The sequence below is a fragment of the Ctenopharyngodon idella genome, chromosome 11 (assembly GCF_019924925.1).
Source record: "Ctenopharyngodon idella isolate HZGC_01 chromosome 11, HZGC01, whole genome shotgun sequence".
Classification (NCBI taxonomy): domain Eukaryota; kingdom Metazoa; phylum Chordata; class Actinopteri; order Cypriniformes; family Xenocyprididae; genus Ctenopharyngodon; species Ctenopharyngodon idella.
The window spans coordinates 20470520-20487037 of NC_067230.1; the positions used below are offsets into that span (position 1 = coordinate 20470520).

At 37.4% G+C, this 16518-nt stretch overlaps 1 protein-coding gene across 2 annotated transcripts in view; it reads left to right on the top strand.

The window, feature by feature from the left end:
- Positions 1 to 16518, top strand: part of ndrg3a (ndrg family member 3a) — a 47739-nt gene that overhangs the window by 7498 nt on the left and 23723 nt on the right. For both annotated transcript variants that reach the window (XM_051911782.1, XM_051911783.1), the window contains exons 2-3: positions 11055 to 11126; positions 13663 to 13695. In XM_051911782.1, coding sequence (XP_051767742.1) covers positions 11070 to 11126; positions 13663 to 13695 — 90 coding nt within the window. In that variant the 5' untranslated portion in view covers positions 11055 to 11069. The remainder of the gene's footprint in view (positions 1 to 11054; positions 11127 to 13662; positions 13696 to 16518) is intronic.

The following is a 16518-nucleotide window of genomic DNA, read 5'->3' on the forward strand; positions in this document are numbered from 1 at the left end:
TGTCAGGGTGAGTTTGCAGGCACAATAAATCGAAAATGGGCTACTTTCCCATAGACTGGAGTGAGACCACAAATGTCTCTCGAGCTGTCGTGATCTTATTTTGGCGCTCTGTGGTGTGACTGACACATCACTGTAGCGCTTCAGTTCAAACAGAGGCAGAGCGCACGTGAACTGATCATCTCTTCCACTTTACAACACGAAATAAACATGAATGGATGTAGGATAAATGAATACCAAAGGTATGTTGAAAGATCCAGTACAACTTACTGAAATCCTTATCATGTCATATGTAACGTTAATCGATCAACTGTGGAAAAGCGCCAATAAAATAGCTTGTAAAAATGTCACATTTACTGTAACATTTACCTCAGAAAAGCCATTCAATGTCAAAAAACGTGTTAGTCAGCTACAAAAATGAACTTAGAGAGGAGCATTTTGATATATATCCACTGTGACTATAGGCCATTGCATATTCATGTACTTAACATGTGCTTCAATACTGAATGAATAAAACCGTTTTATGACCGTCACTATTTAGGCCGATATTAAAAACGAGTAGAAACATAATTATGTCATTAAAAATGTATTATAACGTTATTATAAAAACTTCTTTGTGGAATTTATATGTAAGTAGCTTACAAATCAGTTAATTTTAACCTTTAATATTATAATGATGTGCCAGCTGTGGTTCCCTGTATAGTTTACAGCATTAGTTGAGAGAGATCTTTTCTTTGAGGAAATTTGCCATGTACTGTACCTGATAGACCCCAAATTAATCATTATTGAATTGAAGGTAATCAAATCGAAAGCTTCTGAATCAAAATCGAATCCAATTTTGAAATTTGTGTCAATGCCCAGCCCTACTGTCAATAAATGTTTTTTTGTTTTTTAAATTGAAGCAAATGTTGTTTTTTCCATGTATTTTCTTGTGGGAGTGCACCAGAATGCTTAGTTTATATGTTAAAATCACAAAAATTTTCAACAATATCGTGCGTTGGTGTGGACACTAATATAGTTATCGTTATAATTATATTTATATTTATCATTCTTGGTGTAAACGTGCCTTAAATCCATCTTCCATAATGAACATTGTAATGTTATGATGGCTAAATTCACTTTTATCATTTAAAATGGTTAATTTAGTATTTTATTTTTCATTTATTTAGAGAAAATAGTCTAATATCTGTCACTTATCGGTTGTTGCCATAATCTGAAAATAATTATCAGGAATAAATTACATTAATTTAACCTACTTTAAATCCTCATGTTTTCTGTGCAAAAACTGAGGCCACAGTTTCCACTAATTATTTTTTATTTATTCTGAGAAAATAGTCTATTTGTTGTCTACTTATCGGTTGTCTCCATAATCTGAAAATAATTATCTGTATTAGCCAGAACTTTAAAAATCGGTGCATCCCTAATTATACATCATCAATAACAGTTCAGTTCCGTGAGTTAGAACGGACTCTTTTCAGTTGTGAACTGTACTGAAGTTCACAAAAAACTGACCCTTTTTAACCCATAACCCATTTTTCATACCCTTTTTAACACCAATGAAGTAATCCGAGCTCTGATATCAAACGGGCTCAGGTCCGCACCAAAAGCTCCAGTGTGTCACGATTAATCGCATCTAACATAAAGGTTTGTGTTTACATAATATACCACACACACACACACATTATGTAAACACAAACTTTTATGTTAGATGCGATCAATTACATTTAATCGTTTTGACTAGCACTAATGGAAGGCATAAGATATCTTTTCCTGATGATGCCAACAAATATTAAGTGTTAAATCAATCCAGTGAATGGATTTCTGTTCTAATAAGGCTAAATACTGTGACCCTTCAAGAATAATGCACTCCTTTCAAAGCATTCTGGGAAGTCTAAGAAGCTATAGTCTGCACTATGAAAGATTGTGATTGTATGTGTGCATTTCTGATTTCTGAGAGCACTTCTAGAAAAGACAGACAAGTATCCTCAAATACCCTTGTGTGTATGCAAGTCCTCGCTTCTTCAGAAATGACAGCAAGGAAGTGGCTTAATGTATCAGGAAAACGCAAAAGTATGATGGATGCGATGCTGGGAGTCTGTGACAGTTTGCGTCAGAATGCAGGGTGTCCCTCAGCCCTTAGTGTATGAAGAGAGAGAGAGAGAGAGATGGAAATCCTTTTTTGGCAGAGAGTCTAGTGCATTGGCTGCACTCTGCCACCACAAGAGCTTTATAATAGAGTGTGCACGTCACCCTATCACGTACACAACTGCTTAGACGAGGGGTTTCCCTTAATTCTGTTAGGGATAGAGGGAGCCACAGAGATGGAGATAAAAGCAGGCAGAAAAAGGTAGGAACATACAGGCTTGTCGCTTCAGAATAGCAAATCTAAAAATCTTTTCTAGTAATGACTTTTCTGAAGCATTCTATGTGTCATGTTTTCTTTAAACAATACATAAAATCAGTAGGTTTAAAAATTAAGTTTTAATTTCAATCTTTTGTTATGCATTTTATTTGTTATTAATCTTTTTTGTTATTTGTATTATTATAAAGTGGGTTTCAGCATTAATCATAACATGTTATTTTAATTATTTTTATTTGTTATCATTTGAAGTACTTGGTGTTGTTGCAAAGTCCCCCCCCCCCCCATTTTTGGTAACACTTTAAGCCTTTAAATAATGCATCATAAAAGTATTTTGATGCCTTATAATGCATTGTATGGTCTCATAAATAATTGTAACCACGGTTATAATACTTATCTATTACTTGTATTGAACTCACCTTTAGAAGGTGTAATGCATTAAAATACATAACAAACAACCAATTTCAGATGTAACAAAGAATCTGCAAATATTATAACGCATTTTAACTTTGGTTACAATTAGTTATGAAAAGATATAAGGCATTGTAGTGTACATTATGTATAATGCATTATACATAAATGCATATTTGTAATATCATTTCATTTTGTAATGTAATATTTATAATACTATAATACTATATAATGTATTACTCAAGATCTAAAAATGGCATATTGTAGGGGTATAGAATGTCTTTAGTAATTAATATTAAATTATATTAATAATATCTGTTAAACAAATCATTAAATTAGTAATCAAATGAAATATTAAATAATGAATACTAAATACATATTGAACCCATAATACATTTGTACTTCATTAATAAACATGATGACAGCTATGGTTAATAATCCACTATAAATAAAGCTCAAAAGCAGGAAAGAGGACATAGTTTATGATAGAAGTTTCAGTTCCGTCTCATCTTTGAAAGAAATCTTTGCCTTCAAGCATTCCCCAATGTTGATCCTCTTTTTTTTTGCCTCTTTTACTTGGTCTGAATCTCCTTGTAATTCCCTTTCCAAATCACCAGGGTTACAGCATAAGGAATAATCTAGAGCTGAGCATGTCACACCACCTTAAACAGAATTACGCTGCTGTGGTGAGGATTAAAGCTAGCAGGAGCTGAATGTAGCCGTGAGCTGATGAGCTCAAACAATGCAGCAATTTTCTGGCCTTAATTGGGTTATTTAATTTTGGTCTGCTGTCGCGACAAACAATTACAAATCATTCAAACAGACTTTTTTGTTCTGTAGAAAACGAGTGAACTGTAACATGAACACGCACTGATGTTTTGTTTAGTTTTAGCGTGGACTGATTGCACGGCAAAAATCATTTTCAGTATTTTCAGTATTCAGTTTTAGCTTTTTGTTTTATAGTAAAAATATATAAATATCTTTAAAACAAGATATTTAGTTATTTTTTACAGAAGTCAACATTTCACCAAAGTTTCTTGAATAAAGAAGGTTTTTAAAATTGGTTGTGTAACATGAACTGGACAGAACTCAACCTATGCAGGAGAGAAGGTACAACCATCTGTCCACAACTGTGGATGCCCCTTACTGACCGACTGTTGGCTTGCAGGGTGTTCTAGCATCAAGGTGAAACAGAGAGCGAGAGAGAGAGAGAGATGGATGGACAGAGAAGTGTAGGAGTGCTTTGTGATAACCATCGATCATTCAGCGGTGTTTTCTGACAGCATTTGTCCCGCTATTCTTTGTATTCCACTTAATCTGTGGTTATCTAAATGTGTGGAGACAATTTCCAGATGTCCTCCCATGATCAAATCACCATGTGAAGACATCCATACAAGGAAAAACATAATGAATAAAGGCAGTATGTAATATATTATTTAATTTCTAAAAATGTAATGTTGTAGTGCTTGATATTGTCTTCAGTAATAATTATAGAATAATATTAATAATATCAAATAAACTAATTTATCAATATTAAAATGTATTAATAAAATTTAAAAAGACTAAAAGTATCTTATAGGTTACAAAATGAAATACAAAATGATCATCTTTATGTATCTATAGTCTTATTGTGAATGATTTCTCCATAAACCTCCTTTAAGAATTAAAGATAAATGGGAAACCCCCTCAAGGGTATTCAAGGTTGTGTGTGCGCTCGCGTGTGTGTGCGCTCGCGTGTGTGTGTGCGTGCGTGTGTGTGTGTGCGTAAGTTTGACTATACTTGTGAGGGCCAAATGTCTTCATTTATTTAGTGAAATATTATGACAACAACCGACTAGTGAGGACATTTTACTGGTACTCACTAGTTGGCAACTTTTACTCTCTACTTGACTACATTTTTGAGCAAGTAAATGTACTTTTTACTCCACTGCATTTGTGATGAGTAATGCAATTACACATTACATTTTTCATGGCAGCTAACTTTTTCTGCAGCAGTTTATTTCTGCTATAAAGAAGTGATATCGCCATCTAAGGGCATTGAAGGTACTATATCTTGAGCATTTTGTCTTTACTCACCCAAACTTGTCATCAAGGATACTTTACGTGAATGTGAGTGCATTAGCAGGTAGTTGCTGATCGCAGATGTTTGATTTATTAGATGAGGAAATGACTGCAGCTGGTGATGAGGCTCAAACCAGCACATACAGTAGACTTTGACTATTTAATTTTACTTAACATTGTTTTATTTATCCGCTATATTGACAAGACTGTTTTGAAGGATATTGGTTTACTTATGGCCTTTCTACTTGAACTCAACTGAGACTTGAGAGTTTGTAGACGTTTAAAAGGTTGTCGTGTCGACCTTGATTTATTTCAACATTGAGGTGTTCAGTTTTATTTTGATTTTAGAAAATAAACTTGATTTCTCATCTTACAAATCAATTGTTTCTTATTTTCAATGGTATGTCTCTCAGGACTAGTGCATCTCTGAGCCTACATTCAGCATGAGTAAAATACTTAAGTACTGTTAAGACTTTTACTCAAGTCATATTGGAATTGGTTACTTGTAACTTGTAGTGGAGTCATTTTCGATGTAAGGTATCAGTACTTTTACTAAAGTATGGTTTTCAGGTACTCTTTACACCTCTGTATGTGACTGATTAACAGGGTGTGTAGAGAGGCTTGTTGGGGCTAAAAGTTAACATTTGTAGACAGTTTATCTTTGAAATTGATTCAGCAATGCCCTTTAGCAACATTGTCATCTGACTCCTAACTCTCATCATTTTTTTCTGGTATTTTCTTTTCGCAGCTGTGTATACAAATTTTGGCTGAAAATCTCTGAAATAGGAGGCTGGAACCCTGGGAAGTGTTTTTACATGAATCACATTTCTTCGGATGGCACAGTTATGCAATACACGTGGGAAGATGGTGAATCAGGATTTTTGCTGTAGTTTTTACCTACAAAAGATTTTTCGTCTATACTCAGAAAAAGCAGTGATTTGATGCGAGAAATATAATACATATACAGAACTGTGGGTGTCTGAGTCTCAGCTAATGCCTCGGTCTGCTGTTCTGAGTCTTCATTACTCCTCCCCGTCCCTTTGGGAGCCCTCTCTGAAAATAAACATCAGCCCTTTTGTCTCTATGGCAACAGTTTTACACTTCACTGAATGCACAACTAGAGTGGGCGGAAACTGAAAATGACATTGATTGCGGTTGATAGTTTGGTGACAAAGTTAACTCGGGTTAGTGAAGCAAGTCAAATCTTGTTGATATGAAATCTTGACACTGATCTTGGCAGTGTGTTTTTAAAAAAAAAAAAAAAAATGAAACTGCTTGATAATTCCAGCCGGAGCCTTTCAGCTCACTCTGGGGATTACAGTCAGAGGTCATGATTGCAGTTTGGCCTTTGCCCTTTGCCCTCAGCTCAGATTCGTGTGCGCAGAACGTTCGTGGACTTCGTGGCAAATCTTTGGCATGCTGAACATTTGTTGTTTTCTTTTTGTGTCACTCACTCCTTTTCTAAATATTATTTAATGCCCTTCATCCGGATTTGCTGCTGGGATTGTGGAGGAGATTTCCACCCCCTAAGCTTTCAAATCTTAATATGTGCTAGTAGTTTTCTCACTTTTTACGTAATGGAAGTTTGATTTCATGCTGCTCTGCTATTTCATTCATGAAAGGCACTGCACTGACACAAGGGAAGCTATATAACCTTTAACACCATTTTGAACTGCATTTTGCTCATTATTGTACATGCAGCTTTTATTGAGCACATTTTATTTGTCACACCAACGTTTAAAATGAGCTAGTGAAGGCAAAAAGGTGTTTGAAAACTGTTACAGAATGTAATGGGGGGGGGGGGCAGTCAGTTTTTTTTCTTTACTTCTTTTATTCAGCAGTAACGCATTAAAGGATTAGTTCACTTTTAAATAAACTTTTGCTGATAATTTACGCAGTTACATTTTTTTGTAGGACATACAGCGTAAGCTTTTTGGAGAATGCGGAAATGCGGTTTTGGCGGAGGCATTTAGAAAAACACCAAAGACGCTTCAATATATTATGTGTTTTATTAGACAGGTGAGCAACTGTTTGAATGGATACATTCATTGACAGAAAACTAATCATTGTTTATATAGCTCAACACAGTAAGTCTTAATGTTTAAATCTTGTTTTCTTGATTTACTTTGAGTACCATGTTTTACCATGCCTAATATATATCTAGTGTGCATTAAGTGTCTCCTAGTAGCCGCCGAGCGAATGCGGAGAAGCACTATAACAACTTTCAACACACAAATTTATCTAATATGATTAAACAGCGCTGCTTTACCCCACTTACGCTTGACTGGAAGAATCGGAAGAGGCCACTGCGGCTATCATTAGCAATCGCTCCAGCGGCCTCACTTCTGCTCGCACAGCACTCAGCCCTGCTCTGCTTCATACTACAGTAACGTTAATAATCTCATCCATGAACATGATTTCTGCCCGAGTACCGTCCCGATTCTTTTCCATCGGCTGTAGACATGAAGACAACACATGCCATGATTCCGCAAAATCAAGGCGTCATCATGCTACAGCTTTGTTTTGAATAAGTGACCTCTAGCAGCGAAAATTTACATATTGTGCCTGATTGTACATAATTTAAGTTTTTTAGCTTTTAGTATGAATATGTTAGCCTTAAAGTTATGAATAAGCTGGTGTGTTCCAAGACAATGACAAAATTCGCATTTAGGAGATATAAGCATTCAAATCTTACAGTCTCTCACTTCTGCTAAAATGGATCACGGATTTTCATAACATCACATCGCACTTCAGTTTCTCGTCAAATCTTCGGTCCAATCAAATGCTCTCTAGAATCTGAAGTCCCGCCTCCTCCTACACTCTAACAGATGCTGAAGCTGCGGCTGAAATCGGTCATTTGTTCACACATTTACTAGTTTTTTACATGGTGAATGGCACGTAGTGCACTATATAGAGAATAGGGAACGATTCAGTGTAAATATGCTTTCCTTTGACGTGAATGAAGTCCGTTTTTGCGTTAGTGTCACATGAACCGCCGCAGCGCGAGCAGTCTGCTCTGGTCCAGAGACACGAGAGCACAGAGTGGATCATATGCGCGAGTCGGCTCAGACCACAAACAGTATCGGACCCATTTGAATTCTGTGTATTAAAGCGATATAAAGGACATTAGGAGGAGAAACAGTTGGAAATTAGAAGGAAACTGAGGTTTTACAGAGTCTAACGGCTCTGGCCGCGCTGTAACGTAAATGAAACGCTATTGGCTATTTTAAAAAAGGGGCGGAGCTGTTCGATATATCACCCTGTCTTCCTGTTTCAGTTGAAATTACGTCAACACATTGAATAATGGTGCGCGTTCCAGCGCTCTTCAGTGTGCCTTTAAGAAATGTTTCTGGAACACCAAATCAGAATTATTAGAATGATTTCTGAAGATTAAAAAATTCAGAGAAAACAGTTGTTTTAAAGTGTAATACTTTTTTCACATTAATGTTTTTAGTATATTTTTGGTCAAATACGTGCAGCTTTAAAGAAAACAAAAAAAATTAAAGCTGCAAGCAGCGATGAAAGGGCCCTCGCACCCAGGCTCACCGCCACCCGGTGGCCTTAGGAAAACAGTGAACAGTGGGCGACATGCATGTAAGCGAGTAAATACAGTAGAATCATGGCAAAGTCATTTCAAAGTGCCACACCTCCTGCTGCCAACAGGTGGCACTATGACTAACTGAATATTGGCATATAGATGCATTCAGTCCAGGGCTGTGTCCGAAATCGCCCCCTATACCCTTAAATAGGGCACTATTTGAGGGGACAGCCATTTGTAGTGGTGTCCGAAACCATAGTGGACGACGTTGAGTGCACTCATTCAATCCCACAATGCACTGCAATAACGAGTGTACAACTGATGCACGCTCAACGGCTAGAGAATACCCATAATGCACTGTGAGAGTCGCGGGTGCTGAATGAATTCCCGCGTCTCACCAGGAGATGGCGCCCGCAGCTGAATCAATCATCCATTCATTTTCCAAACCGCTCTGGTCCAGTATATCATACAGGTATAATTTCCTTTTTAATTGATCATTAAATCGTTTAATTAAGGTTTGTACATGCTAGTTTTCATGGCAGAGTTTAACATAAATATTCATTACTACTGGAGCTGCCAGTTTGCTACATTTTAAATGATTATTAAACAGCAAGCACAAACTATGCGAAATCGGCAGCCCTTCCGGCGCACTCAGTGTCCGAATTCACTCACTCGTTTCATTCACTCCTTCAAGTGGACTATATTAGTGGACTAATGTAGGGAATAGTGAATGAGGGTATAGGGGGCGATTTTGAACACAGCACAGGACTCTTATCACACATGTGTAGTTTGGGGCAGATCGGACATCGTATGCCTGAGTTACAACAGCTTCCTGTTTCATGGCGAAACATCAGACTTTGTCAGGCCGCCACAGACACGCCTCTCAATGAAAGCTCAAGATCTTTGCAATTTAACATCACTAAGGCCTTAAAATCAGACTAACCAAATATGATGTGGTTCTGGTTAAATCTCCATGAGGAGTTAATCACAGTGTAAAACATGCCATTTCCTGTTGCCCGCAGGTGGCGCTATGACTGTAACTGAATATTGCCATGTAGACGTCTTCAGGTCAGGACTCTATTAAAACATGTGAAGTTTGGGGCAAATCAGATATTGTATACCCGAGTTACAACAACTTACTGTTTCATGGCAAAACATCAAACTTCATCAGGCCGCCACAGACACGCCCTGCAGCGAAAACTCAAGATCTTTACAATTTAACGTCGCAAAGGCCTTTAGATTAGACTAAACAAATATAATGTTGATCTGATTAAAGCTCTAGGAGGAGTTCGTTAAAGTACAACGTCTGGAAATGGCAAAAACTGCAAAAATTTTGCAGAGAAAATTCAAAATATCTCACTTCCTGTTGGGTTTTCAGATTTTGCACCAAGGGACTTTTTTGTAGGTATTGGGCTGTTACATCTGTGTACCGAATTTCATACCTGTACGTGAAATGTAGCACGAAGGGCGCTTAATTGAAATTTTGTAGGTGGCGCTATCGAGCTATTTTGCCACACCTAATTCTGAAACCCATATCAGACGTAAATTTTCACCACTTCTGACGTGTGCTCGGGCCCTAAAAAACATAAAAACAATCTTACCGTCCCTAAACTTTCAAGCACTAGTGTATTCTTACCAATACTAACCAAAAATCTTGATTTTAAAATGTTTTAAAACCCAAAACTGCATGTTATCATATCACATCTTTCTCATCTGATGGTGGTCCATCAGTCCGTTGAAGGTGCTACAATTGAAGCAGCCGATCACGTTTGGACCTGTCCCAAGGTCAGGAAGGTCAGAATGACTGTGACAATAGACAGATGAGGCTAGTGGAAGTGGGTTAAGCCACGTCAGCATGTCATTCCACCGTACAGCATGAGCTCAGCAGATCTCTATTGGCACATCGCACATCATTCATACTGAATGTCACAATTTTGTTGCATCTAGGTCAGTATTTGATCATGCATCATATTTTTGTTGGTCTCACCTTGAACAGACCTTGAAAAAAAAACATAAGGTGGGGCTTCATTTGCATAGTCACTCATTAGCAGCCAGCGCAAACAGAAGGAACGCAAATAAGGAACAATTTGTGTGATCATTCCTGTCTCAGTCCTTGTAATGAATACAGGAAGTGATTATACTGGATGATTTAAAAACTAAGCCTTGCATAAAACTTAGCCTTCAGAATTTTAATCATGCAACATTTATACATTAACTAGCTAAGCAGACTGTAGCCTTGCATCAAAACATCCCTGTTCCCAAGGCAACGGAAAAGAGCAGATTTAATTGTAGAGACATTCCCTTCGGCTCTCTGCTTTTATTACTATTTACCGAGAGTGTGTAACTAAAGGCTGTTGTGGGCTGATACCCAATCTCAGGTCTGCCAGGTTAATTAAAAATAAAAAGGGTGACTACGCTTACTCTTGATTACAAGAGTGGAAATTATTAGAACTCTCCTAAGTACATCGCAAAGCGTGTTTTATTAACAGAAACTCAATACAAATCCTAGGTGTTGACTCAGGTGAAGTCAGCTGCACATGTGACGCATTGTGAAATATGTCTGCCAATGTTGGCCGTTATTAGACTACATTAGATTCAACTAAAACAGATTTGTTTTTTTCATTTACATTAATAAGAAATAGTGTTGATCATGTATCGTTTAAATGAATGTGCTTTTTCTTTTTGTAGCACAGACAGACAGAGATGGATGAGCTACAAGATGTTCAGCTGACCGAGATCAAGCCTCTGCTGACCTACAAGGTGAAATAAACATATCAGAAACATCCAACTCTCTCTCTCTCTCTCTCTCACACACACACACACACACACACACACTAGTTTACTGTATACACATTCATAAATAAGCTATAGCTTACTAAATCATTTACTAGTGATATCTTAGTCAGATTTGCACAACAAACACCTCTTCTTGGACATACCCTGTTTTTATAGATCCTAGCAGTCAAAAGGTTTGATACACCTACACATATTTTTTATTAGTACTATTTATTTATTTTTTTACCTTTATTATTATTATAATTATTTTTATTTTTTAAATACATTTTAGAATAATAGTAAAGCCACCAAATGATAGTAAAATTATAGTAAAGCAATCAAAAGAGCGTGAAAAGACAAGGTCCCTGTCTGACAAATGCCCTCCAGACAAGGTCCCTGTCTGAAAAAAGACAAATGCCCTCTGATACACTTTCAAGACGGATTTGAATCCGATCACTCAAACCGCTTCAGGAGGTGGTTTGAGACGTATTCCAAATGAAACTGGACAAGTGTAATACATCTGGTTGTTGAAGCCACAAATGTAAGTTTTACTCCTCCCAAAATGTTAAAAAATAAACGTGTGAGAGCGTGTTATACCGGCTCCCATGACAGTGCTACTGCAACTCACATCGCCACAGATGAGTAGCCTAGTATCTCTTCAGCAAGCTGCCGCAAACGAAACTGAAAGTTCAATGTCGCATCCTGAAGCACAACACACAATCGTCTTCATTAAAAGTAGTGACACTAAATGACCAGGTGTAAACAGCTTGAATAAATAACAAGATAAAATCTTTTTTGGGAGGTGGGTGCAGTAGTTCAGATTTTTACTTGCCCTGGCAATTTTTTATGCAGGCCGCACAAAAAAAGTTAAATAATAAAAATAATTTATTTTAACTCTTTCCCTGCCATTGATGGAATTTTCCGTCATTTATGAGACAACGCTTTCCCGTCATTGACGGAATTTTCCGGATTTCTGTGTTTTTAAAGTTATACACTAGGGGCGCTATTACGCATCTTCTGAAAGAGTAGAGAATCTCTGGCTCAAAATGCAGCAGTGTTGGTTTTTCTGGGGAAATGGGCTAGTTTTAATTCGTTGCCGTGGGTAAAAATGTTTTCCGAGGGTTGATTTCCACCCCTGTACGTACGATTTCGGCTCTCCAACACCCCCAAAACGCCCCCAGGCATACAAATTCAGTGGAGAATTCGGCCACCCAACAGAGAAAATCGCATTGGGCTATTTTTGGGCTACTTTTGTTGCACAGACCTGGCAACCCTGAAACGCAGGTAAAAAAAAGTAGCAGAAACAAACGATGAAACTATTGCTTCATTGGAGGCCATTAAATTTTTGCGAGAGTAAGAAAGAGTTAAGCAGTGGGTTTTTGTGCAAGAAGAATTACTGATATTTTTATTTAAATGTTGACCAAATCTTGACCAAAATAATAAAAAAGCAATAATAGCTGGAAATGATACAGCTCCAGCTCCATCACAATTTTTTGGTTTATAATTTCCAACCCATTCCTAAAGTCATTCTCTCAATTTTTACACAATCGTTTGTTATAAATCTTATATGTCGTATAAGTCAGCTAGATATCTAGTTTAAATCAGCAGAATTTGCAGCCAGACTTTGAGCCGTTGCTGATATATATGCACATAAATGAATGAGGAGCAGGATCTAACACAATATAAAGCCTATAGACACAGCACTCATCACCAGCTTCACTCCGTAATGCTCACGCACACATGCCAAGTCTCACGACTCATGTATTACACATCTGTGCCACATGAAAACGCACGTCTTCCCTCCACGGCTCCTCGTGTTAGAGAATTCTGTGTTTTCCTGTAGCTGAAGCAAAGTTCCTCTCTACCCCTGCATTTTTTTTTACTTCATCAAACTGAATAATTCATGTGAGAGTTACTGTAGCAAGTGAAACAAATGGAGATGGAAAAGGGACGGATGGGGTGGAATATTAGTGAAATGGTTTAAGCTTGAGAAAAAGTGGAAGATTGAAATTGAAAGGATAGGAATAGATAAAGAAAGGGCAGATGGGGTTGAGGTGCCAAAAAATTCTGTGCAATGAAAGATAGTTCAGTCTGTTTCAGAATAATTTTTATTCTTCCTGCAGCCCCTGTTGGTAGAAATTTTCATCATGGCACCCCGGGGTTTGTCAGTTTAAGTCTTGCCATTCGTTTTTGCCACACAGCGTCCATATCAAAAACGCTAAAAATAGAAATGTAAATGTCATACACCCATTAGCACTGAGCAAGGCCGCCAGTATAATTCAAGAGACAAGGGACAAACGTTTTATGGGTGGTTCTTCTCTCCCTTTTTTTTCATTCTTTAAATGCGTGAACTGGAGAGACTCGCTGACCTCTCACTCCATCTAGTGGTGTCAATATAAAGAGCAGCAGTGGCTGGGAGACAATAATTGATGATATGATCAATATTATTTAACATTGTTAGACATTTTTTATGTAAGTCATTGAGTAGGGATTAATGAAATATGATCTCTTTTTCCTACAGAACTCTCAGAACTTCCAAGACTTTGACTGTCAGGTAAGATATCTTATCTTTCATGCATTTCATTAGTGGATGAGTCAATTTTGTCTCTTAGGGCCTGTTTACACTTGGTCACTTCATGCGTTTTCTCTGATCGGATAGCTATCCGATCGTGAAAAGACCAGGTCTAAATGCCCTCCGAAACGCATTCGAGATTCGATCGCTCAAACCACTTCAGGAGGTGGTCTGGAACGCATTCCAGTCAAAACTGAACAGGTCTAAATGCTTCTGGTTTTTGAAACCACATATGTAAATTTAACTCCTCCCAAAAATACTAAAAAATAAACGTGTGAGAGTGCGTTAATGGCTAAATAATATGTTATAGTCAGATATGACAGTGCTACTGCAGCACGAAACGTCGCAGATGAGCACCTGATTATCTCTTCAGCAAGACAACGCGCAAGCTGCCGCAAATCAAACTGAAAGCCGCAGGCGCTCAAAATCATCTTCATTAAAAGTAATAAGACTAAATAATCTTGCCAGAACTGTTGCCACGCTCTTTCCTATTACGGTCTTTGATTTTGAAATTAGCTGATGATCAATAAAAATGCAGCTCATATTTGTTGCTTTCGGTGATGTGAACTCCATGAAATCTGCATATAGCGCGGGAACTGAAGATCGGATTTATATCCGTTTCGCAGAGACACATTTATGTGACCAAGTGTAAATGAAATCGTTTTTATAAGTCAGATAGCTATCCGATCAGAGAAGTGACAAGGTGTAAACAGGCCCTTAGGTGCTCATTAGAGGTTTGTGTTCAAAAACAGACAAGTGGTGTGATATGGATATTTTAAGGTGTTCAATCTTCACATTTTAATATCAAAGGTGTTATTTTGGGAAAAACATCCTATTTTGATGTTGAAATAAGCCTCACTGGAGGATATGAATATATGAATATGTGCTTTGATTTGTGTTCAAACTTTGTCACTCCGGGATTCTGCAAATCAGCTCTGATAGCCATAAACTGATTTTGTTTAACTAAAATAAGTCCATTTAAAAGAAATAAGATGATAATTTTGTAGTTCTAATTGAGATTATACTCAAGAACTTAATGCATCCTTTAAAGCATGTCATAATTGTCCACATTGATCATTATCTCTTTATCTCATTATATCTTGAAATATAGATGTATACATCATTTAGAAATTCATATCTGATAGGGTTTTTTAATGCCTCTGTAGCAATGAGGAAATGGAATTACATCTTCATGAATTACATTCTCCTCCTTCAGTGCAGGGGTCTCAGATGAGCTAAATATAGCACCTGCAGCTGTTAAAGTGAGCATGCTCAGACTCAGGCATGACCTGGTCTACATTATATAGTGGCTTTATTATTCCTTAGTCAGCAAGCCTCCATTCACAAGCTCGCACACTTTAAGTGTTAGTCAATTGATGGGCTGACGCCGAGCCAGCGAATCCAATCTCACACCGAGAGCACTGAGTGCTGCAGAACACCTACATGTGTGTGAGATGGCTTAGGTTTAAGGAGTAACTGCTCTCTGCTGGTGAAGAGAGGTAATGCAATCTGTGGGGCCACTCAGACAGAATGCATTTTTACATTCCACTGCACTGCTTTTTTTCATTGTTTTATATAAACATGCACCACTAGGCGGACATGTTTGACCATTGCGTTCACGTCTTTTGCAGCACATGACACAACATTCTAAAAACACGGTGCTTCTAAAAGAAGATAAACTATCAAAATCTTGTCTTTAGACCTTGCGTTTTTTCATTCCAGTGCCTTGCAGCTCACGTTTTTACCCGCAAAAATGCATTCTGTGTGAATGACCGAAAGATAAAACTGAAATAATCACTATTTTAATGGCATAAATGGTTTACAGAGTCTTATAGGTTTAAGGTAAAATTAAAAAAAAAAAAAAATCTAATTGTTTCTCTCTCTCTCTAGCTAGCCAAAATACTTAGGTCTCAGTTGGGGAATCAGCTCTCTGAGACCCTATTATTCCTTCTACTCTTAGCCAATAGTAATAGCCAAAGCATCTAGCATGAATACTGCAAGTCATCACGACAGGTTCATCATTATTCATAGACAATTTCATCCCATAGAGGGCATCAGAAGCTCAGAGTAAGCAAAGTCATATCCTTGACGTATTTTGAAAATACGTCACAGACCACTGCCCGGTAGGGGTGTGATGGGACACTTAGCTCAGGAGATGAGATGAGACAGGAGGATTGCACAATATTTTTAAGAAATCCTCAATGACAAAATGCAGGTGCATTTTGAAATGTTTTAACTGATCATCTTGTAATGAAAGTAATTTCAGTTCTAATTTCTGAGCATGAATTATTATATGCATTGAAAGACAGCAGTATGCAAGCACTGTAAAAGTTTTTGCCACAAACTCAACTGACTGGCTTCTCTCCTGTATGATTTCACGTGAGCCTCTTCATATTAATTTATATTGCCTCTTCTACTGTACATGAATTATGAGCTTCCAGAACTTCTGATTGAGTTTGTGTGTGACCTCCTAATTAAACTCCTTTCCACAAATTGAACATAGAAATGAAAACAGTATAAATAACAAAAATAAATGTTTTTTCTTAGTCTTAAGTGCAAACAATAAGTGCAACCATAATCAAAGTATTCTCTCAATATTCAAAGTGCAAACAGAGACCAGAGCTAAGAGGTGGTTACAACTACACAGCCCAGCCATAGATTTGATATTGGGATACAGGCTATTGTATTTAGCCTAATTTGCGCACTTCATCAGGGACAGGAATTCGCATTTTACTTTCGCTTTCGAATTTGCAATCGCACATACTCTGTGAATAGGAAGCAGCGGTGCTGTGCGCGTTCTACAAG